Source organism: Triturus cristatus, chromosome 8 (assembly GCF_964204655.1).
Source record: "Triturus cristatus chromosome 8, aTriCri1.1, whole genome shotgun sequence".
NCBI classification, from domain to species: domain Eukaryota; kingdom Metazoa; phylum Chordata; class Amphibia; order Caudata; family Salamandridae; genus Triturus; species Triturus cristatus.
The window spans coordinates 320,584,332-320,610,069 of NC_140591.1; the positions used below are offsets into that span (position 1 = coordinate 320,584,332).

A 25,738-nucleotide genomic window follows, 5' to 3' on the forward strand; every position below is an offset into this window, starting at 1 on the left:
CCTACATTTTTGCCAAATTTGGTGTAATTCCGTTCAGCAGTTCTGGCTGTAGCTTTGTCTAAAGTTTCCTATGAAAAATTACATGGGGAATATGCGTTTGTGTGACTGCGAATGATCTTGCTGGAGTGCTGTTTGTGCATGTGTGCGGACAGTCTCAGTCTGCAGTACTCGGCCGATCACGAGTGACGTCTCCATCTGGAGGTGGTCCATCACATTTTCAGAATGTTTTTTTTTCGGTTGGACCTCTTTGCCACTCACGAACGTGTGTGAGAAGCTGGGTTTCTATTGCAGTAACCCCTCCCCCCCCCCTTTCTTTTTGCCACACTACTGATGCACTTTGACGTGCACTGGGTCCCTGCCAATCAGGTTCCCAGGGACTGTGTTCTTTTCCCAAAACTGTACCAAACCCAATTGGCACCCTGGCAACAGGTCAGCCCCTGGTAAATGGTACCCCAAGTACCCAGGGCACTGTGACCAGGGAAGGCCTCTAAGGGCCTTTAAGGGCCTTTAAGGGCTGCAGCACTTATTGTGCCGCCCTTAGAGGCCCTGGTACCTTTACAGTCGCACACTGCCGTTGCAGGCTGCATGTTCTGGTCCAGAACAAACTGAAGAGTCGACATGGCACACGTCCATGTGTGCTATGCCTACAACCCACTGCCCTGGCATAAATCAGCCACCTCTCTAAATGGGTGCACTATACCAGTGGTGAGGGTACAGGTGCATGAGCCCTATACCCCTACAGTGTTTTAATACCATTTTTAGACATTGTAAGTCCAATGCTGCCATTAAGAGTTTATGGTGCTGGGAGGTTGTCATTACGACGTCCACAGCACCATAATGGCTACACTGAAAACTGAGAAGTTTTGTTATCAAACCCACACTGATGCCTGTGTGGGATTTAATGTAAAATGCACTCAGAGGGCATCTTATAGATGCCCCCTGAAAAACGACCAGCCTCCGGCTGGTTCCCTAACTGGTACACGCCAGCCTGCCACCACGAGACCGGTTACTGGACCCCTGGGGTGGGAGCCTTCGCTCCCGAGCCCAGAAACGAAGCCTTTCCTGGGTGGAGGTGTTCACACCTCCCCCAGGCCAGGAAGAGCCATCTGTGGCAGGGGAGCTTCAAAGGCCTTGCAGCCTTTGTAATGGGACCCCCAGCCTCTCCTGCTATCAGGAGCAGGCCCCCTTCCTGTCTCCCCTCCTTTTGGGCAGGAAGACAGGCGGGAAAAATTAGCCAGCCCAGAAGGTGTGCCCACCTCTGCCAACCTCACCCCTCAGGTGGGGGAGGTAAGGTGAAGCCCACTCCTCAGTGCCTGACATCTTGCAGATGGCAGGAACTCCCCAGTCAGGATTAGAAATTGTGCGCACTCCCCCATGTGTTGTGAGCACACCAAAGGTGTAGTCACCCTAAGGTCAGTACCCCATTGGCTACTGACCCTGAGACCCCTAAAACGCCCCCTAAATACAGTATTTAGGGGGCAGCCCTGTACCAAGAAGGCAGATTTCTGCAACCTAAGACAAGCATTTGCAATGCAGTAGGTCTCGCGTTTTAGAAACTTTGACCTATTGGTATTGTAAATGGCAATGCATTTTATTTTTGCAGGTGTTTTTAAACACACAAATAAATGGCATTGTCATTTACAATGCCAATAGGTCATAATCTCGCAATTGCGAGACCTGTTGCATTGCAAATGCTTGTTTTGAAGATTACATCCAAGCAAATAAGCACTCTCCCTTCATGTCACCTACTGCTCAATACGTGAGGACAGGCAAAACTGCTGTCTGCACAGCTCACTTCTCTGGTCCTTCGTGTAACTCAATTAACGCCACTGATTGGTGAGAAGTAAATTTGGGGAGAGGAGTTGGCCTAACGGCTAGGGCGCTCGACCTCTGACCTGGGGAACTGGGTTCGAGTCTCGGTAATGACGCTGAACATCCTGTGATTCTGGGCAAATCACTTAATCGCCCCGTGCCTTAAAAAAACAAGCATTGGCATAGCCAATAGGTCTCACGTTTTGGACCGTATAAGTATTTAGTTATGCAGCAGAATATCCTTGGTGCAACAACACTAACTGTTGCATGGCTAAACACTTATAAGGTCCCAAAAGCGAGACCTATTGGCTATGCCAATGCTTGTATGTAAGTTGCATCATGTTAAAAAAATATGAACATTTCTCTGCAAAATATCTGTAATAGACTCCCATGCATCACCCACAAAAAAAACATTCAAGGAAAACGGCATTTAAAACCATCTGTTTCCGAATTATTCAAGGTAATCAGAGCAAGGCCCTCTGCAGGCTAGAACTGGTTCAATCAGGTGCCCTCCTGAAAGGATGGCACCCTAGGCCAGAGCCATTTGCCCATGCCTTAACACGTCTCTGGTCCAGTGCCCACAATCGGGGCACGATGTGTGCAACCCTCCGGGTTACAGACCAGTTTCTGGACATCGCATTACCAACTACCCGCCTAGGCCTCTGCATACACGCTAGATGAGCGTGATAAGAGCCAAAGCAAATGTCAGGACACCAGTTTGACTGCAGTCCTTGTCAGGCACCGGGGCAGGGGTATGATTGTGTTAGGAGCAGTGCGCCTCACTGTGCCATCAGTACCGCTTACTGTCAGCTTGGGATTGGTGCACTTTATCCTCAAAGGAGCTGGAGTAAATCGTGGTGATAGGAGTAATAGTGCATCATATTATGAAAAGACTGGAGGCTATTGTTGTGATAGAACTAGTGCATATTATTGCGACCGGGCTACTGCCCATCGACAGGGTAGTAGGAACGCACCTTAATGTGACAGGACTGGTGCCCATCGTCCGAAGGAGGAAGAGAGAATGTATGGACAACTGAAATAGAGGATAACTACCGCACCTAGAAGGAGCGGGAGATAGTGAAAGGTGAAACATTGTGAAAGACCAAAAGAGATAAACAGTAAAAGCAGTAAAATAGAATATACCGAGGCAGGAATGTTAGAGTCAGTCGTAAGTGGGCCGGAACAGAAAGAGTAAAATAAATATGAGACCAAGAGAGATGAAATGGAGAGAGAGAGAGAAAATGAAAAAATTAAATAGAGGTTACGTGGAGGCGACTTGGAGAAAGGTGCAAAACTCCAGAATTCGAAGGGGGAGAAACGGAGAGTGACTAAGAAAGAGGCAGAGGAAGTGAGACAGGATGGAGCGAGGTTCAAGGCCGAGGAATAGGAAAGATAGGAAGGTAGAGAGACCAGAGAGGCACACGACGAAAGAGAAATGAGGGTGAGGTAAATAGTGTGTAGACTGAAAGGAAAGAGGGAGGGAGAGAAGGTCGCAAAAGAAAGACTGACAGTGAAACAGAGGAGGCAAAGTGGGCACACAGAGAAGAAACACTTACGGAAAAGGGCAGACTGCGATAGGAGGGATGGGTAATTGAGAGCTTGAAAGCAAATGGTTAGCGAGAGACTGCGGAATGCAGGCAGAGGATACACAGGAAGGGGGGAGAATCTGGAAGAAAGAGTCTAGAGAAGAGAAACTTGGACTAGGGCAGACGTGGGACGGGGAAGAAAGAGACTGAAGGAGGGAACGGCATTCGAGTACAGAGAAAAAGAGTGTTGAGTAAGAAAGTCTGAGTGAGGGCAAATCAGTGGAAGACAGGGGGACGGAGGAAGAGGGAGAGACCGAGGAGAATGAGTAACTGATTAGACAAAACATGAGACAGACTGCGGGATGGATGCGGTGAGACAGACAGGAAGGAAGAAAACTCCGGAAAAATAGAGCCACAAGATGAGAGAGGCTGAGATGGGCTGAGACAGAGGGGAGGGGAAGAGAGAGACCGACGCACAGAGTTTGGGAAACAGAGGAGAAGCTGAAGGGGGCTGAGCAACGGGGGACGACAGAAGGAGGGGCGAGGGACTGTGAGGGAGGAAGAGGAGGAGAGACACTCAAGGAACAGAAAACACTGAAGGGAAGAGATTTGGGGAGGGGGAGACTGATAGAAGCAGGGAGTGGGCAGAGAAGGGACGGCTTGTGGCTGCACACAAGCTACACAGAGTACTTGGCTTTTTGCCACAAGAGGAGGGGCGGCCAATTCCCAGTGACCGTTAGAGGGGTTATGAGAGCAGAGAGGGGGGGTGGAGGGGCATGGTTCTGGCGCTGTAAGGCTTAATGAGCCATTACAAAAGCCAGATGGCCTGAGCACGTTCACGCGCACGTGCACTCCAGCTTCAGGCCAGCAAAAACCTGGTAGCACTTTAAAAACCCGCTTACTAAAGGTCTTGCTTGAGCTTGCGCATGCGCTAGCTCAGGCGAGACCTAAAAAAGGACGAAAGAAGACGCCCAGCAGAGGAGACTGCAGACGGACTGCAACGGACTTGGCCTCAGCCCTTCCGGCCTGTCTGAAGTATCCAGAGATCCTGTGCCAAAAGTCACCTTGTCCTGCAGCCAGCGACCTCCAGAACCCCTGGGAGGACTGACTGCCTTAAACAAAGACCGGATCTCTTCAAAAGAAAACTCCCAAGACAGACTCTGAGCCTGCTGAGGACAAAAACCCGATGCCTGGAACCACCACTGCACCTGTCGCCTTCGGCCCTCCAGGACTCCCCGACATCACCTGCAGCCTCTGCACGGAGAGCCCCCCCCCCCCCCCGTCCCCCCCCCCCCGTCCCCCCCAACCGTGAGTGGCCAGGTAAGGTGAAATCAGATCTCAAGACAACCCTGCATCCAGCCGCCCTGCGCCCTGGAGAAGAGAACCTGAGGTGCACCTACGTCCCGAGCCCTCCAACTTACCTGTCCAGCTGTTGGTTCCTCCCAGAAGTCTTCCTGGACCGAGCCTGCAGCTGTAAACCAAAACCTAAAATCCCCATTGAAAACAGGGCACCAGACGCCAAAACAGCACCTTGCACCCAGCCGCCCCTTCGCAGTTGCACTTTATGTGCTAAACCGGAACCCCCTTTGCTCTGAGCCTAACACCAGGAGCTTTGCTCCCTCAACCCAGTGGCATGCTCGTAAGCAGCCACCAACGAGGCCCCCTATCCGTCATTGGATAACATTGGGCCTCTGCACTCTGCACCCGGCCGCCCTAGTGCCGCTGAGGGTGTTACAAAAGTGCATCCTTCACCCTGAGGGAACCCTTGTTCTAACCCCAGAAGCTCAACCCCAAAGACTGATTACTTACCTGGAAACCATTAACTTCATTCCTCTCCATAGGAACCTATTGACTCTTTTTCTTTGAAGAATGTTCTAAGTGTGGAGTTGATTTGTATGGAAACCTGAAAAATAACAATTGTGCTAAACTTATTTTACGTACCTTTTCTTTAAGAAATGTCCCAGTGTGATATCTAGGCATATCACACTGAGTAGAAAAAGTAATCTAAAAAGTAATCTGTACAGTATTCTGTACAGTAATTTCAATACCTTGACTTACCTCTATTTCAGACAACTGCATTTGAACTTGCATTCACTTGTAAACACTGCATAATATATTGCAAAGCATTTATTTCACTTGCCACTTCCACTGGATGTGATGGATGTTATTTTATCGGCTAGAAGACACTCCACCAAATCTGTTTTCTCCAGTAGGTGGGCTAGGTTTATAAAATGGTGTGAAGAGAGAGCGGTTGATCCTTTAGGAGCTCTTTTGTCTGATATTCTCAGTTTCTCACTTTCCCTGGCTCATCAGGGTTGTGCAGTAGAGACAGTCAAAGGCTACTTGTCTGCCTTTCTGTACTTACGAGACCAACCCTCTTTGCTTAAATCTCCCATAGTCCTGAGATTCATTCAGGGTCTCACTAACCGGTTTCCTCCCACTCTGTTTATCATGCCTCAGTGGAATTTGAATTTAGTCCTTACTTTCTTGATGTGGTCCAATTGATCGTGAGACCCGAATTATTCCCAAAGGAAGTCAGAACGTCAAAGAGGACGTTGAGCGACTGCCGCGGTGAGGTGAGATATAGGAGAATATCGTCCGCATACAGCGAAACCCGATCTTCAAAGCCCGGGGCCCACCGGATCCCTCGAAGCGAGGGCTCCCAGCGGAGCCAAGCCGCGAGTGGCTCCAGGGCGAGAGCAAAGGGGACAACGGGCATCCCTGCCTCGTGCCCCTGCCGAGGGCAAAGGGCCGAGAGACCCGCCCGTTCACCACCACCTGAGCCATGGGTCCCGTGTACAGAAGCTTCACCCAGCCAATAAATCCTTCTCCAAAGCCAAATTTAGCCAAGACAGCCCAGAGGAATGGCCACTCGATGGTGTCAAACGCCATCGTGGCATCCAAAGAAACCAGCACGGCCGGTTCGGAGAGGAGCTCCGCCCTGGCAAGGGCGCCATGAAGACGCCGCAAGTTAAGAGCGGTGTTACGATGCGGGATGAATCCGCATTGGTCCGGATGAATCAGATCGCACACGACGCTCAACAGACGATTGGCAAGGACTTTCGCCAGGATCTTAGGCTCCGCATTTAGCAGTGAAATAGGCCGGTAAGAAGTACAGCGATCTCGCGGCTTGTCCTCCTTGGGGATAACGACTATCGTGGCCAAACGCTGATCGGCCGGGAGGGAACCCGCCGCCAGAGACTCACGGAACATGCGACTGAGGAAGGGCGCAAGCTTGTCAGGGCGCAATTTATATAGCTCAATGGGCAGACCGTTGGGACCCATAGCCTTGCCCGAGCGAAGGGAGCGGATCGCGGTCGCTATTTCATCCACCGACAAGGGGGCGTCCAGCCGCTCACGGTCCTCAACGGACAGGCAGGGCAAGGCGATATCCCTCAGTAGAAGGCGAGAGTCGTCCTCATCCCTGTCAGTCACTGGGGAGTACACAGCCCGGAGGTGGTCGGCAAAACATTCCACAATCTCGTCAGGCTCCGTCACACACACACCATCCGCAGCACGCAACTCCGGGACCACACGATTCACTCTCTCCTTCCTGTCCAGCCACGCGATCAACTTTCCCGCCTTGTCCCCGGCATCGTACAGTCGACCCTGCTGCTCCCTATACATAGTTTTGGCCGCGTCAGTGACCAGGGACCTATATTCAAACTGTTTCAGGCTGAGGGCATGGAGCCCGTCCGGAGTAACATTCGCCTCCAAGGCCGACTCCAGCCCCAAGATGTCAGTCTCCAGCCTCACCACTGCCTCACTCTTGACCCTCTTAGCCACCACTATCTGGGAAAGGGCGTGTCCGCGGATCACGGTTTTAAAGGCTTCCCACAGGGACATTGCAGAAGACACCGACCCCTCGTTATCCAGGAAGTATTGGTCCATAGCCTTAACCAGGCTGTCACGAGTCGTAGGGTCTCGCAGGTACCATGGGTTAATGGGAGCGATCCGCCCTGCAGACCGCGGCCCGGTGTCAAAAACAAGCCACAGCGGAGAATGGTTGGAGATACCCCGCGCCAGGTGCCTGACCTCTCGAATCCGACCAGTCTGCGCCGCGGGCATAAGGAAGTAGTCTAACCTAGAGAGACTCCCATGCGCCCCCGAGTGAAAGGTGAATTGACATTGGGTCGGATGCATTAATCTCCAACTATCCACCAGGCCGAAGGTCTCCAGCATCCCACCCAGCCATGCCTGGGCAGCGGGGAGGGTCCTTGGTGGGTGACGATCCAGTTCACCCGAAACCACAGAATTAAAGTCCCCGCCCATGAGCAGGAGGCTGTCCGGGAGGTCAAGCAGCATTCGACCCAAGTCAGTGAAGGTGGAGTTCTGGAGGCCCGGGGGGACGTAAACTGAAACCAGGGCAAGGGGCTGCCCCTCCCACCTCCCAATCAAACACACATAGCGCCCTCTGTCATCCGAGACTATCTTAGTGATCTCCACCGGAAGTGAGGTTCGCAGCAGAATGCCCACCCCCCTGGAACCAGTTGTGAAACCAGAATGGGCCACGAGGCGGTATCCCCCCCTGTTCATTGCATGACAAACATTGCCAACCAGATGCGTCTCCTGGAGAAACACCACCTCAGGAGTCAAACGACGCAAATATTGCAGTACTACACCCCGCTTGATACGGTCCCCCAACCCATTGACGTTCCATGACATAAGCCTCAACCCGTCCCCCCCCATCCCCCCCAATAGATCAAGGGTCCCCCAGCCTGCAGCACAGTTCCCAAATGTGGACAAAAATCAGTACCTCGCCCTGTAAACAAAAAACACACAGCAAAACAAACCCTCCTCCCCCCCAACCCCACCCCAGGACCAACTCCCCCCACCCTGCACCCCTGCGGGCCAAAAAACCCCCCCAACTTGCAGTGTGCCTGTCGCCCCCCTAACCCCATTCTACGAAAAGAACCCAGAGGAGGTAAGGGACCCGTCCCCGCCCGCCCCCCTCACTGGTCCTGGTAAAACGCAATATGCAAATGAAATAAGACCCGACTGTACAGTGCAAAAAGGCAAAATCAAGGACCAAAAGTCATTCTAAAGGGGACCCATCACCTGCGGTGCCCGCAGAGGGTCCGGGACGGCCACCTCCGTCCGGCAGAGAGTCCAGCCAGTCACTTGCAGCCACAGGAGAGTCAAAAAAGGCTGTCCGATCCCCATGTTCCACTCGGAGTTTTGCAGGGTAGAGCATCGAATACTTTAGGCCCAGCTCACGGAGACGACGCTTCACCCCTTGGAATCCCATCCGTTGTTTCTGGACCAGTTGCGTGAAGTCCGGGTAAAAATTGATGGTCGAGTTCTCATGACGAACCGGGCCGTGGGTCCGTGAGGCCTGCAGAATAGCGTCGCGGTCCCTGTAGTAGAACAGTTTGGCCACGATAGGCCTCGGGGGGGCCCCCGGCCGTGGCCGACCGCCCGGAACTCGATGGGCCCGCTCCACGGCAAAGAACTTACTTAGGCCAGCCGAGGACAACTGTTTCAGGATAAGTTCCTCGACCACGAGGTCAACCGGGCGGCCGTCAGAGGACTCCGGTACACCTATGACGCGGATGTTGTTGCGTCGGGCCCGTCCCTCGAAGTCCTCAAGCCGCCGGGCCATATGGTCGTTAACCACCCTGATGTCTCCAAGCGCGGCCCGCAGATCCGACACATCCGCACCGAGGGTGGAGGTCCGTGCGTCGAGAGCCTGGACCTTCTCGTTAGTTTTGGAGAGGTCGGCCCGGATCAGGGTGACATCGATCGCGACAGTGTCAATCTTACGGGCCAGGGCCTCATATTGCGTCGCGATGGTTTCCCTGATGCCATCAATGGCGCCCATAATGTCCTGCAAGGATAGTTCCGTAGTGGCGGTCGCGCCTCCTTCCGCAGTATCCGAGGGGAGGCCAGCAGCGCCAGAGGGCCCCCTGCCCTGGGTGTAGCGGTCCATGTTATTGCTCTGGACTGCCCCCCCGCGGAGGGAAGCCTTGGTCTTGCGGCCCTCGGGACCCCCTTTGCCCCCCATGTGAACACGGTCACCCGAGGGGACCTCCAATCAAGAGGTGTAAGGCACCAGCAAGAAGACCACAAAATGTCGGTATAGGGGGTCCGAGGCGATAGGCGCTCTAGTGGCAGATGAAAGAAAACCTCATGCAGAGGCCCAGGAAGCACCTCACCACCCCGAGCGCACCTCCCTGCCGGTCTCCTGAAGTGCAAAACCGAAACCGAAAGTGGTGGATCGGCAGCTGGCACCGCGCTGAAGCCGCTGTTGTTCAATTGCAGCCCGGTCCCTCGGGTCACCTTCACCCCGGTCACCTCCGTCGGGTGGGTCCCAAAAGTTCCGACGACGACAACTCAGGATTCCCAGGTCCGATTTGAGTTTTGAAAAGAGATATACGCTCAGCTGGTCTTTATCTCCCAGATTCCATAAGCCACGTCAGGATATTCTCAGGATAAATTCCGAGGAGCAGAGAGGGTCCGGGGAGCCCTGTGCTCACGCGACCATCTTGGATGCGCGCTAGGCTCCTCCCTCTTGTAATGACAATTTAACTAATAATTAATTCAACATGTTAATCTCCAAGAACTATGCCCAAGGATATCGATTTAAAAAAAAAAAAAAAATGTATGCAGGTTTATTTGACTTTGTAATTATTTTATTAATTGAACAAAGGATTTAATGTACTTTTTAAAGCAATTTATTTGCATAACTTTCTCAAATTGAGTTCTCCTCACATACAGCCTGAACCTTTAACCAGCTGCGGTCTTAACGAAAATCTGTTTTGCAACATGTATTTTTCAAATTTGTGGGGTTTACCTTGAGTGTACAGTTAGGTTGCTGTTCTTTTCAAGTGACTTTGGTTCCCTAAGTGAAAATTAAGATATTGGTATGCACAGGTGTTTTTACTGTACCTCACAAGTCAAACTGCATTAAGCAGTGCAAAAGATAATTAAAGAAGTGTTCTCTCTTTCCACAGATGCTCAAAGAACAATATCTTGGCTACAGGAAAATAGTTTTAGGCGATGCCACCGATGTTTTTGAGGCTAGACGAGCAGAAGCTAAGAAGTGGCAGAGTGCCCCACGTATTACAACTGGACCCACCCCTTTCAGCAACATACCAAATGCAGCCGCTGTTGCAATGGCTGCAACTCTTACTCAGCAGCAACAGCCTGCTACAGGTCTGAATGCATTCAAGTTATAGCTTAATCCTTCACAATATGTATGCAAGTTTGGGCCTAGTTGTCTTTTGTGTTGACAGACAAATCAAAAACTAGATCTCAACTAAGTTATTAAAATGACATGTAGGAAATGCAGGGTAGATTAGCAATAATTATAGACTGGTATTTAATCTTGCAAATTATCTTGTATTGGTAATATTTGCTGTATTGCTGTAAACGGCCCTTGGAATGTGAGCCTTCATTATGAAAGTGCATCTCAGACTATGCATAATATAGCATTTTAACAACCCTTTCTGATTGTACAGATCTCTTTTTTAAAATGTCAGATGAGTATGAACACTTGACTTCAAGAAGCAAACTAGTTTACAAATATTATCAAATGTTATAAAAAATGTCATACAGTGCTTTTGCAGATCTCATAGATACTTTTAATGTTATGGAAAGAAACTGAGTTCTCGCACTGTAATGACTGTATGATGTTTACACGCTTAGGGGAAATAACCATTCAGTTTGACCGAACCATTTGCAGTTATGTCTCTAAAGACTAAGGAGCTTAGATTGACTAAGGCAACATCAATATTTTATTTATTTCAAATGTAGGTTGACATCCAAGTATTTGTGCAAAGCATAAACCAGGAATGTGTAAAATCAGTTGTATTAGAGTAGACTCAATTTGTTTTGTTTGTGCCATTTTAGACTCCTTAACTGTTGTATTCATGGTGTGAAGGAAAATAAACTCCTAAATTATGTATATATAATCAAATAAAGGCCTGAAGTTGGTAAACTCCTGAATAATACCATGCATAGTTGTCTTCTATCTGATCAGCATGGTATCTTAGCAGTGAAGAAGAACAATCCCACTTGTCACATCTCATGACACTACTAATCTTCGTAGTGTTAAGTGATCTTATTTGTGCCAATTACTCTTGTATTAAACAAATGTTACGCATCACAGAATGTTACTCTTGAGTTGCTACAGCTAACAAACTGAACAGAGACTAGGTCCTTTGTGATAAATATCTAATAAGGAGATGTTTTGTTATTCTAATGATCCCTCTTAGACATACTAAAAGTATTCAACAGTGTCAAAAAGATTGTTAAAGCTTTTTTATGCACAGGCTTCAAAATTAATTTATTTGGTCCTCTGGTGTCAAGGTGCCTGCTAAATACTTAGCATGAGGCAATTATAACAACCTCTTTTAGATAGTGTATTTCTAGTCTGTTCGCAAACAGCAGTGCTCCCAAAACATAAAAAATATTTTTCATTCAGTTGAAAGCTAATTTTCGGCTGTGATAATCTATTGAATCCAAGTTGAGTTTCTGACAGTACACACACTGTTTAGAAGAGGTTTATGTATGCCACTGTTGTCTCCATTGCCAATGTGACCTGTTTAGGCATTCCCATTTTACCTAGAAGCAATTATTGAAATATTGTTTTACTAGTTTTAAAAATGATTACCCAACACGTTTAAAGTTGTTAATGTTGAACATTAAAATCAAAATGCTGACTTGTTGTAGAAAATGCTTTTATATTACATACCCACATTAGTAGAATGCCCCGTTATTTGGGGTGCAGAATGTAGCGTACATACTTTTTTTGTTGTTGTCAAAGGTTTAAATTCATTTTAACACTACATCTTGTTTACACACCTCATTCAGGAGTGGTCACTAAAGGGCTTTGAATTCTCTTTGCAGAAGTATTAAATAAATTATATTTTTTTAACTTATGATCCCTTCATAATAATTTTAATGCACTTATCACTGTTTTAAAAAGCAAGAACTGTACTGTGAAAACTGTAAAATCATGATTTCTTAAATTATTTCTAAAGATACAGATTTGTAGATATTTTATTTTTAACTTATGCTTAAACCAGTCAAATTTGGGATTTCTTAAATATGTTGGATGAAACAACCCAAATGTATTTAATCCTTTTGGCTAATTGTTTTTAACAGTGGCACATTTTGGTGTGAATCTGCGGGGGTGGGGATCTCATGAAAAGTAGTAGCAGAATTATTTTTTTTGTTACCATTTTGGCACAGAGCCTTGTAATTTGCAAATCTCTTATAAGGTGCTTTGAATAGCTTGCCTTACTGAATGGTATAATTCAGCGGAGTTTATCAATCATAACCCAGTTAATGCTTTGTTTGAATTGTGAAGTTTCTGTATCTTGATTTGCTTAAAAATGAACAATAAATTGATGAAATGAAAATATTGTCCTGTTTTTTTATCTTATCTACCTCCTTATAAATATTTGTACAAAATTGGTTGAAATAGTTTATTTGATATCCTTCCCAGTTTGTCATTCTTTTTCAAGCTCTTACCTTTTGCTTCAGCTGTTAGCAACATGTTTCTTGAACGTACAATTACTCCCTTTCGATTATAGGTGTCTGACACGGACTGTTCTTACTTATCCTGTTGGTATCATTAGTTCTGGTTTATCAGTTCTGTAATTTGCGAGACGGTGTATTGGAGATGTCATATGCTGTGGAACATATTTTAGGGCGTAGAATATCTTACTTTTGATTGGTTAATGCATACACTTATCAGTGACCGATCCATTTGCAATAGTTGGCCTTGATTAACTGTCACTTTTTGGTTTTGTTGGCATGTTTTCTAGTTATCTAGAAGTACATGACAGACTCTTTTGGAGACATTTGAAGTGTAATGTGTTGGTATTTACATAGCTTTGATGACAATCGTTTGTGTAATATCTATTCGACTAAGTTAATGAAGGTTGTAAAATATTTCAATGGAGTAAGGAAAGTTATTTTATTTCCGTGTTTTTTGTTTTTTTATATTAGGGCCACAACCATCTCTGGGAGGTAGTTTTGGAGCACCATTCGGCTCAGGTATTGGCACTGGCTTGCAATCGAGTGGCTTAGGTTCTTCAAGCCTCGGAGGTACTCTTTAACTTTTCCTCTATTCCTCTTGATTATTAAACGTTTGAAATGCTGTAAAATTAAGGTCATTTGACTTTTTGTGTCCTGCTTCTAAAGCAGAAAAGTATTTGAATGGTTTTAATGTTTGATTTGAAATAGTTGAACAATTGTTGTACAATTATGTAATTTCTCTTAGAAAATATTGATGGGTGACAAGAGCATGGCAGGCTTAGTGGGTGCATGTGAGACCATTTAGCATGAGTGTGGGTCAAGATTAGTTCTTTCAGCAGGCACATTTAAGCAGGGGTTATGAAAATGGCAATATCGCAGCCCAGTTGACGGATTTGACCATTTCCATTTTTTTGTAAATTCAAATATTATTGTAGTTCATAGTGGTAGCTTAGAGTATAGTATCATCTGTAGAAAAAGGACAAGCTGCAAAAATGTTTTCATTGCCTATAAATTGCAAATTGCTTCGTCCACTGGCCCAAACGTAATTTGTCTTAGAACAAAGTGAAATTGTAGTTATTAACATTTTCGATCGTTGGGATGAGTCAGGGCAAATGTTTCTGTTTATTCTGAATAATTTGTCAGACATCATGTTTGTTTTGGCATTTAGACCTGGTATTCCCTTATTTTGCTTTTCCCCCGTGAAGTCTCAGTAATGAACACTGTGCTTGTCAAGACTAGATCATGGAAAAAACTCCTGTTTGGAAATAATGACAGTACTATTTATGTCTTTGCAGCGTTTGCGTTGAATGCAGCACTTTTACCTATTTATCCTCTCATTCACATTTGATAGGCCTTCTACACATATGTAGTACGGTATGTGTACTGCAAGTTGTTTGGCATTGCCCACCAGTTTTCACACCCCTAAACCTCCTTTATGTACATTGAAATTCATCCTTGCAACACTGTGCCCCTGCTATGCAGATTGTCACCTTACCTGCTAGTCACCCATGAGTGTTACCCAGTCTTGATTTCCAGAAAAATATAAAGCTATAAACATACTACTTTTTGCTAGTGACTTTTAACTGCAGATTCCTCACCTTTTAAATACCTCCCGGTGTCAGACTGTATCGGATTCTTTTGCTTAGCATTGCTCCTCAGCGACTACATGTGGCATTTGCGATATCGTGCCACCTCATGCTGCTCTTTCTCGTGTGGAATGTGTCATCGAGACCACTATATGTATGTCACCGGTTCGCACTGGTGTCAGTTTCTTTCTGTTCTCCATTCATGCCAACAGATATGAAGCTTTAAGAAACCATCATTAAAACTTTGTGCAGACTTTCAATATTGGAATCTTATTACCTGTAGATTGAGACAACTCCACAGAATGTCGAGTAGAAGGGCAGGTGAAGAAATTGTGGTTAGTCTCTAGTGTCAGTTCCTTTCTTTTCCCCCTAACCGAAGCGGGTACAAGCTTGAACTGTCATTCAACAGTTTTGGCAAATTTTCTTTGAAACTTGAGCTTTTTGGTGAGCAGAATGTCACCTAAACCATCAGGGTTTAAGTTGTGTATAAGATGTAACCGAGAGATGTCTGTTACAGATCCACACAATCTCTTTGTGGTTTCTTGGTGTTGGCCAAAATTCTGTCATGTTTGTCAAGTTCCTAGATAAACAAGAAGGCCTTCCATTACCATGAAGTAAGCTTGTTTTGCGAAGGTCAAAGACTTGTTCTTGGTCGATGTCTATGATGTGGCAGTCCTTGTCAAGAGCGAGGACTTGCTCTCCTTCTCGAGCCCGTTGGAGAGATCGGACATCCTCTAAGTCTGGCTTTCCTGAGTCAAGCCATTCGGGGAGTGAGACACATCTAGCACCTCTAAACGGAGCAGCTCCCCCTTTGCTGGGCTGGCTATGACGGTGTTTTCATTCCTTTGGATCAGGTTGTGAAAGTAGATCAGCTCCAGCAGCTGAAAAAAAGCAATGGGCTTTATCTTTGGTGCTGTTCTGGACCGATCTGTTGCGTCCTCAGGCAGCACCAATCTGAGGGGGTCCTCGGGCGTTGAATCACCAACGTATTCTTCCTTGACTCCAGCTGTGCCTCTGGGCTTCTTTTTAAAGCCTTCACTACGTCAATTTTGGGTGCGGTGATGCCTTTGGCTCCATCATTGGCACCACGCTTTATGGGGCGATTAAAGTGTCCAAAGCCGATGGCTCACTTAGCAGCACTAATACCGATGACGCAGATTGCAGATCTGATCATTCATTTGGATTTTGAGTACAATGCACCATCTACTATGGTTTATGTCCAATACAAGCAGGATTTATCCTAAGAGCAGTATCATTTTGATGCTGAATGTGCCCAGGTTATTTTGCAAGATGCTAGTGGACTTGATACATCACCAGATGCTAAATTAACATCCCCCTAATCCGGCTATGGCCACTAAAGTGGCATCATCATGTGTGTTAATGATACGTGGGTCAGCAGAGACCCTTAATCTGCCCACACCGGACGTCAAGACTGCCCTGTTAACAAAGATTTTGTACCTGGCTCGTTCTTCATAAGAGCCCATGTTACCTTTCAATGAGGCATTAACAGATGTGTTGATGGGCACCTGCGCTAATTGACCTTGCCCACCAGTAAATAGACAGTATGCTAGAAGGCTTCTGCAGGCTTCAGGAAATCTGGATTTTCATCAACACCCGACTCAGAGAACATTAGAATACAGTCTTCAACTAGTTGTACTAACCCCAATGCTTTCCCTACTAGTTCTCCAGGCAGGGAGTAAAAAGTTAGGCTTATGCAAAAATGTATTTCTCTTTGACTAGTTTGGTCCTAAGATCAGTGAATACTTCCTGTAGTCAAGCAAGAAACTTTAATGCTTTGTGGCACAGGGTATTGGATGTGTTACCTGCTGTCCCGTAAGACACTCGTAAGATTTTACAAAGATTGTTTGCTGATAGCCTAGACTCAGTAAAGTTTTCTATTCATCAGGCCTAGATACTACTGATAGTTTGGCCGGAGCATTGGATACAATGTTATTAGACGCCATGTGTGGATCCATTCAGCTGGTTTTTTCACAGATGTTCAGCATTCATTTATAGTTATGCCTTTTAATGGTACTTTACCATTCGAAGAAATAACACTCAGCCCTCAACAGGTTTAAGAAGACTAGGGCCCACCATCTAGGTTTAGCACCACCAGCTTCAACAGCCGCAAAACCCCTTTTGAGGCTTTGGAAGGGTTACCTTCAGAGACAGAGGCAGTATTCGCCTCAGTTGCTATATGTGCCTCCCAGCCTTTTAGAGGCCGTAATCGTGGAGCAGGACGACTGCGCTCAAGACCCCACAGACCGTATTCTGCCCAGACGCCAACCCCTCCCTCCCCCATCTGTAGCCACATCAAAACCCCTTAAATTTGACATTGATATCCCATGATAGCCCAGTAGGAGGTCTAATTACCTACTACCTCCCTGGTTGGAAGAACATTACATTGGACCAATGGGTGCGCCAGATCGTGGCCCAAGGTTATTCTCTGCCCCAGTCCTTTCCCCCTAAACATACCACCACCACATCTTTCAGTGTACCGCTTGCCAATTCTCCAAGGAGAAGTTCAGGCTCTCTCAACCAAGGAAGAGCATACCGGGTTCCGAAATCAAAACTGGTTGTTACTGTCCGAAAAAGGACAGGGGTCTTTGTCTCATCTTGGAACTTCACCCTCTGAACTTCTTCTTAAGAAAGGTCAAGTACAAGATGCTGACTATGGCCCAAGTTCTGTCTGCCCTGGATCCAGGAGACTGGATGGAGTCATGAGATTTGTTTGTGTATTTTCATATCCCCATCTTGCATTCTCACAGATGTTACTTGCGGTTTCAGGAAGGCCAGATGCATTTTTAGTTCTTCTTTACTGAAATTATGTAATATATGGTTGGATGTATTTTAGATTATTTTATGAACGATTGTATTTTTATGAAATCTTTTTTGGCCTTTGGCTGAAATAAAGTATTTAAACGTGTAGTTCTCTATGCTCACCTTTGACCTGACCAGGGCACATCGGGTGTTCTTAAAGGAGATGGCGGTGGTTGCAGCCCATCTGCAGATGTTTGGGATACCAGTCTTTCCGTACCTTGATGATTGGCTACTGAAGTTTGGACTTGCATCAAGCATTAGCAAACCACCTCCAGACAACTGCTGACCTGTTAAAATTGTTGGGTTTTACCCTCTACTTACCAAAGGCACACCGGACTCCTTCGCAAAGGCTCCCTTTCACCTAAGCCATCCTAGATACGGTGCAGTTTTGGGCTATCTCTCCACCTCAACGAGTCCAATATATTCTGGCTATGATCCCAAAGTTGCAGCCTGGGTCTCTATAAGAGCGGCTCCATTGTTTGAGTCTCTTGGCTTCCTACCTCATGCTTTTGGATCTCTCCAGATGGCACGTGTGTTCTGCAGTGCAATTTGATGTCCCACTGGGCTCAGCACCAAGGAAATCTGTCAGATGCTATCCAAGTGTAGAGGAGACTGGAAAGATCTGCAACGGTGGCTACTTAGCGCAAATCGAACACTCAGCTCAGCACACCTCTCTTTAACTGACTGTCATAACGGATGCATGGTTACTGAGTTAAGGGGATTATTTGGGAGAGGTGGAAATCCGAGGACTTCGGTCTCTGGTGGAAACTTGTCTTCACATCAGTCTGTGGGAGTTATGACCGATTTTCTTGGCTCAGAAGGCCTTCCGAAGATTGAGGGAGCGGCTACAGGTACCTAAGGACAACACGACCTCCATGTGGTATTGCAACAAACTGGGTTGTGAGTTCTGTGCTTCGAATCTCTTCGACTTTGGAAGTGGCTGATCGTTCAGGGCATTTACCTTGCTCCGCACTAGGCAGGATTTTTATAGGCAAGAACAGACTTACTCAGCCACTGTTGCCAAGCGGATCACAACTGGCAGTTACACTCTGAGGTGACACAGGACATCTTTAGTAATGGGGAGAACTATTTGCAGTGTGACTCATTAGGAGATGCCTTCCACGTACTACATTGGGGCTCAGGACTCCTTTATGCCTATCCGCTCCTGCCTCTTTTGACCAGAGTACTCAAGAAGATCAAGAGAGAATGGGCCCAAGTCATCCTAATGACTTTGGACTAGGCGAAGAGAGTATGGTATGTAGAATTCTGGCCATGAGCATCTGTCCTCCAAACCGGCTGCCTCTTCGGAAGGATCACCTGTTTCACCAGCAGGGCAAGGTCTGACACTGAAGCCTGTGCAACTTACAGCATGTGTGGAGATTGAACAGTGACAGCTGATGGCATGGGATCGCCCTCCTTAAGTGATTGGTGTAATCCTAGCAGGGGCCGTCCTTCCACAAAAACTGTTTACATACGACGCTGGGAAAACTTTGTGGTGTTCCTCCCTTCATTTCCAACCATTACAAGCTTCCCTTTCTGATATTCTCCTGTTTTGTTTGTCATTGGCCCAGCAAGGCCTTGCTGTGGCCACAGTTTAAAGGGTACTTTGCAACCATTTTACGTTTACCAGATCAACCATCTCTCATTAAATCACCTTTTGTGATTCTTTTCTTGAATGAATTGATCCTTATGGTCCCTCTTGTCCCATTTGTGATCCCACAATCTGATTTGAATTTGGTCTTGACCTACTGATGTGCTTGCCCTTTGATACTATGCACAGTTGTCCTTTGTGGTTGCTGAATCTGAAAAGTGTTCCTCATCGCCGTTTTATCTGCAAGGTGACTGAGTAAACGTTAGGCTTCGAGTCTCCAGGGCCAACTTAAAACCTGCATACATTTTTAAACTTGCCTTCCAGGTTCTTTGAGTAGTTGTCTATTAGTCATTCTTTCTACCTTCCATTCTGAGGTATAGAAGTTTGCCAGGAAAATTCTTCTGTGTCACAAAGCGTAATTAACCTTTTTTTGCAGTTTATTGTAGCTTTTTCATTGAATTATAAATGGCTAGCTTTTTTATTGTCCTTACAATTTTCTACTATTTCCGTCATTAATTGGGGTGCTCAGCTGTACTTCATTGAGGTTTACATGTGTAGCATACAGACTTAAAAGCTCCACATTTTATCTGCATTAAGAGCTTGAATCCTCAATATGATTAGTTATCATACGATGCCTGTTGGTGTCTGTAGCTTAAAATGAACCAGCAAACAAAAGTCTCATGGGTATAGTTTTCTAATTTGACTGTGAATGAACATATGTAATTCTATCTCAATAATTGACATCTCCCAACCTTTTACCCAATTACTCTGCAGCAAATAATGGGGTCTTGGACGCCATATATAGAACAGGTAGGGATTTCAGTAAGAGCAGTTAAAAATGAAAATGTAAATTTTTATCTTACAACCACACTTAATTGTAAGGCCTCCGTAAAAATATTTGTGGGAACATTAGCAGTTAATTGTTAATAGTGCACCACATAAGTCTCTCTTTTCAAACTACACTGTAATTGTTTCCGGAGCTCAATGGGTTCCCCACTTAGATGACCAGGATGACATTGTACCTTGATATAGTGTCAAGATGAATATGGTGGTAAATAGGTTGAGTCAAATAGATTCAAGTGAACAAATTATTAGGAAGCAATACATGCAATAATCTAGGTGAATTTTGGAACATATTTGCAGGTTATTATTCACTGTTTTCTGTCAAGAATTTTGTATTTTCACATCATTCAAGTGAATTCTAGTGACTCCTTTCTTTTTGTGATTTCTTACTCTCTGCTAAGTATTGAAATACATTGGATTGGAATTACTGAGTCTGTGTTGCTTTGTGGACTGTGGTGATGTTTAGAGATGATTTATGTGTGCATTGCCTTTATTTGGGCTTCCATGCAGCATATTAGGCCAAATCTTCAGCAGAGCCTTCAGGCGTGTTTCTAGCCATGAGGAAATGAACAGCACCCAGCACCACATTCTAGAAGGACTACAACAGGGTCTGTGCAATTGTCTAAGAAGGTTGAAGTGGTGTTCTAGCCTGCATGTCCATGTTTTGGCATTTCGGAGCACATCATTGTTGGTCTGAATCAATGCAGACTTCGCAGTTCAAAAAGCAAACAGCCAGCATCCATTGCCCTCTTTCCGGAATACAGTGTGATGACCGCTGCCTGTATGCTTCTGCCTATGTAGAATTTCCAGGGATCTGCTCAAGGCAGTCTGTCTGTTCCCGTCACACTGAAGTCAAATGAAACCCGAGAAGAAGTGGGGCATGTACTATCTTTGGTTTTTGTGAAAAACAGCCATTCTGTATTTTCTAAATGGAGAGACTCCACTATCTAGAAACCAAGTGTTTCAAGAACAAAGATGTCGAGATTGCATGCCCAATTCTTATTTTGAGCTTGTTGGAAAAGAGGGGTTTAAGCCGATTCCACCAGAGGTCTAGCTGCAGCTTTGCCCTTTCTTGGTCATCTGACCAGTCGTGGCCTGGTGTTCCACTCATACCTTCTATGCATTACTATCAACATTTGACCAATGGACAAGTGGCTAATGTTGGACAGTTAGTCATTTAGAATTTTGTTAATTTGAGGAGGTGTATTTTTTTTTTTGTTTTTGATATGGCCTCTTCTGTGGGACTCTTGGTTAAGTCAGTGAATCTGCTCGCCAAGTGTCTGTCAGCAGATCAAACTTACTTTTCGTAATTGTAGGAAAGTGCCTCTTTTTGACTTGGTCACCCTCACCTTTTGCCTCGTACATGTGATTTCGGCTGGAAGTGCACTGGGTTCCTGCTAACCAGGTCCCCAGTGCCAGATCTCTTTCCCGAAAACTGTAAAATTGTGTCCCCAGTTGGCAATACCTTTAGCACTCCCTGTAAGTCCCTAGTAAATAGCACCCCTGGTACTTGGAACCTGAGGTACTAAAGAGGGCCCCCAAGGGCTGCAGCACAAATTGTGCCACTCTAAGGGACCCCCTCACCAAACTCATGCAGGGCTGCCATCTCAGGCTGTGTGTTTTGGTGCAGACAAAAGTTAATACATGACGTGAAAAACATCTCTGTGTGCCATGTCCCCTAACACTGCATAGAATATTTGTAAGTCACCCCTACAACAGACCTTACTTCCCTAAGGCAGGGTGCCTTATATTACATGTGAGGACCTATCTGCATGAGCAGATATGACCCTGTGCTGGTCAGTTCCATTGCTGCCAGTACAAGTGATCAGGGAAGCCATTTAACCCATGTGCTGGACACTGGTGAAAACGAGTTCCCCAGCTACATTATATCACTGAAAATAGGGAAGTTTGGTATCAAACATTTCGTATTCACAGACCTAACCTGATTCTAGTAGTGTATTCGTGAATACATGCACGTTGAGGGCACCTTAGAGGTGCCCCCTGAAAACCTACCAGCCTCTGGTGTGTTGGCTGACTGGTCTCTGCCAGCCTGCTACCGGAGACAGATTTCTGACCTCCTGGGGTGAGGGCCTCTGCTCTCAGGAGGTCAAACAAAGCCTGCCTGGGAAGAGTGTTCACACCCCCTCCCTCAAGATGACCTGCTGATTAGCATGCCAAGGTAGGGGAGCTTCAAAGAAGCCACCGCCTTTGAAATGTGAATCTGGCTTCCCTCACAGGAGAGGAAGCTGACCCCTTTGGCACCTGGACAGGCTGAAAGATTAGTCAGTCAGGTAGGCGAGCCCGCTGCCAAGCTAGTACCACCTCTAAGGTGGGCTAACTGAAGTGGATAACATTTTTTAGAGTTGGCCATCTTTGTGATAACAAACTTAGGAATTCTGGAACAGGGTTATGCCCACTTTCCTCAGGAAGTGGTTATATATGGGGTGTAGTGACCTCAAGGGTAAGTAGCCTATTGTTACTACCCTACACCCCCCTAACTCCCCTAAGTTATGTATTATGGGGTGCCCCTGGCACCAGAGAAACATATCCTGCCGAACTGAAAGAAAAAGATGGACGTGGAGAGTTTCAAAGAGCAAGAACTGTAGCCCTAGCAACTGACTTGGGGCCAACCCTGCCGGCCTGCATGCTGTCTTCGACGATTGTGCCAAAAGATGACTTGTCCTGTAGCTGCTGAGACACCAAAGCCCGGGAGCCCTGCCAGCACTTCACCCAGGAACCAAGAACTTCAGAGAAGTTGCGGACCTGCTTCCATGCATCCTGCAGGCACCCAAAGACTTCTAAGAGGACTTTGTGACCACAGAAACCCGACACCTGAAGACACCAACTTGGGCTTGGAGCGACAGGTGCAGTGAAGTGGGCCAACTGAGTCAGCGTGGTCCCCTAGCCCTCCAGAGACTGAGTCTACTGTGGTTTCGCCCCCAGTGAACTCTCCAACATCACCTGCAGCCTCTGCGCGCAGGCCCACTCTACCGTGACTGATCCGTTAAGGAAAAACAGAAACCTAAGGACCTCTGCACCCATCGCCCCTGGGCCGTGGCGAAGAGGACCACAGGTGTCCCTACGTCCAGAGCATCATGAGGCCTGAGCGCCCTCTGTTGGTCCCGATCCCCATAGAGTAAAATTGAGCTCCCAAAGCTGTTTTGAACCTGGCAGCCCTAGTGCCACTGGCGGTCTTCTGTTGGTGCTGCCTTGGACCTTACCTACCACTCACCTTAACTCCTGGGGACTAGTTTCATAAGTCGCTGTACTGTACCCGAATAAAGAACATAGGCCAAGCTTTCTGTGGCACTTCTCTGTAGGCTAAAAGCATGCATGGTAGTAAGACATCCAATCTCCTTCTGAGCTTTTCAGGGAGTCCACCAGTCATACATTTCATGTTCTTGATGAATCCCTCATCAAGACCATTGGTTTGTGGGTGGTATGAGGTACTGAACTTATAAGTCACTCCACATTCTGCCGCATGCCCACTGGCTTGATAGGTGGCACAGGAGTTGCAAATCTCCTACACATTCAGGGACATTCCTGGCCAGTAGAAGTGGGTGACTAACCTACTTCATGTTTGGCCTGCCCAAGATGCCCAGCTAGGGGATGTCGTGAGCCAATGTGAGCAGGAACTCTCTATACTGCTGAATCACTACCACTGTCCTTGTGGTACTAGATTTGGGGTCTCTGACCTCAGTGTAAAGATGTCACTCCTCCCAGTAGGTTCTATGGGAGCCACTGACCTCTCTTTTTCCTGATCAGCAGCTTGCTGTCTGAGGCTTTCAAGAGTGGGACAGGTCCTTTGTCCCTGGCACAGATCTTCCGAAGAGGTTTCCCCTCGACCTAGGAGCTCTGACATGTAAGGCTCAAGTTTCAATTTCAGTTTAATTCTTTGTTTGATTAAAATCTTATAATATAGTAACAATAATTCCTACTATAAAAAGTCCAGTTTAAAAATTAATAAAAACATGAATAAATAAGTTGTTCTTATTATTAAATATAGCAGACTTAATAGTTCCGACTCCATAATACAAGTTACATATTGTATACATCCTATATTACATCTCACTTTGATTTTGCTGGTCTAACACCGTCCTTATTAATAATAAAAACTTTACAAAAGCGGAGTTCAGTGTTATATTGTCTGAAGGCAGACATCTTATCGGTGATTGACTACAAGTCCGTATTCCTCTGGAATTAAAAAGCCGCTGGAGTATATATTTTCTTTCAGCTTTAAGTTTTTGGGCATATACAGAACAAATTAATAATATTCTCTTCTCCCAATTTGCATAAGCGACAGAGCATCAATTTCACTGATCGAAGCCAAGGCATTACGTGACATAATTCCGGAAAATACCAAAATGAGCTTTTATAAAAATATTCTTTTGGTTTAGAGACCATGGATTTTCTAAATATGATTGGACTCTCAATTTTGTATACCCATTCATTAATGACCATTTTATTAATAGATTTTTTTAATGAATCTGTAGTTATTGGCATATCCCAGTTCGAATTCGCTGAATATTCATCTAAAGCGACGTGTAAATACTTCCAGAACTGAGACTTCTGATTTGTGTTTATTTCATGCCATAACAGATTGGACATTTGATTTACATTATCCATTTTTATTTTTTTCCATACTTTCCTAAATTGGCCTTTTCGTGCCATTAGCTGGTTAGTTAACCCAAATTCCACTCTAATCTGTGCAGGTGATGCATTATGTGGAAGATAAAGTGATTTTAAAATTTTTGTCACAGCATTATTGATGATTATAGAGTCTTTTCCACACAGTGCTTCGCTAACATACGTTAGCGTTGGCAATAATTTTGCTGATATTACTTTTAAAAGCAGTAGGTAACTGCCCTCCTAATGACTTGTGCATGATTCTAAATGCTGTTAATAGGGTGTTGGCTCTCCTTTGCATATCAACCTCATGTGGATGAAATGTTCCTTTATGGTCATATACTACTTCCATGTATTTGTATGGTCTTACTTGATCTAATTGCGATTAATCGAGGAACCATTTATGCTTCTACTTTGTCCTTAGATTTTTGTTAACCTCCATGATTTTTGTCTTGGTTTTGTTTATAACCATTCCATTTGCTTGTGAATGCCTTGATATCCTATTAGGCTTTGCGGCTCGACCTTTGTTTGACTTAATAGGATAACATTGTCTGCATATAACAGATTTGATATCTTCGTACTAGCTAATTTTGGAGGGTAGGCATTCAAGTTGGAATTTCGTTCGATACACACGAACCATCTCCCACCTGAACTCTAACCCAAGTGTTCAAATAGAGTAATTGGATTGAAGGGGTTCAGTTCCCTCTGGGGCTGATGGGTCTTTTCCCTTAGGAGAGGGCACCTGTGCTTGTGTCTGATCCGAAGCTGTTTGCTAAGTCTTTTTGCCTTTTTCTCTTTATTATTCCAGGCTCCAACTCGTCTTATTCACCCTGGGCTTTGCATTGTGCTCTTGTTTTCACACACACCCATTCAGGTATACCCAGCATAGCTGCATGGGTCTTTATTTTGACCTCAGCCCATGCTGAGGACTCCAAATCATTGCCTAGCAGACATTCCACAAGGATACCACCACCTCCTTTTGGCCAGTAACCTCTTCCCACTCTAAAAACACAATTGCCATGGGATGGATCTTAGCCAGATTATCAGCACTGAGGACTGTGAATGTCTCACCAATCAGGTACTGCACTGGGGATATCAGTTTTTCAGTCACCATAGTGACACTTGCACCTGTATCCCTCAGTGCTACAACTTAACACCGTTAATATGTAGCTGTTTGCTGTACTTCTCCAGATTACTGGGCCACACAACCAGGGCAGCTACACCCACCCCACCCTCTGAGACTAAAGTTGCCTCAGTGAGGTCAGACATGGTCAAGGCTCACCTGGGATCCCATCTAGACACTTAACACTGCATTTCCTGCAGGTACACTAGAGGCATTCTTTTTGTTGGGACAGCTAATGTCTTCAGTTCGGTGCCCATTGGCCTTACAATCAAAGCATCAAGCCTTTTTGTGATCCCAGTTCTTACCCTGGTACCCACCCATAGAC

General features: G+C 45.9%; 1 protein-coding gene across 2 annotated transcripts in view; it reads left to right on the forward strand.

Annotated features, from left to right (window-relative positions):
* The window catches only part of NUP58 (nucleoporin 58), a 353,742-nt gene that overhangs the window by 246,625 nt on the left and 81,379 nt on the right, over positions 1 to 25,738 (forward strand). For both annotated transcript variants that reach the window (XM_085621608.1, XM_085621609.1), the window contains exons 13-14: positions 10,292 to 10,493; positions 13,296 to 13,394. In XM_085621608.1, the coding sequence (XP_085477734.1) occupies positions 10,292 to 10,493; positions 13,296 to 13,394 (301 nt within the window). The remainder of the gene's footprint in view (positions 1 to 10,291; positions 10,494 to 13,295; positions 13,395 to 25,738) is intronic.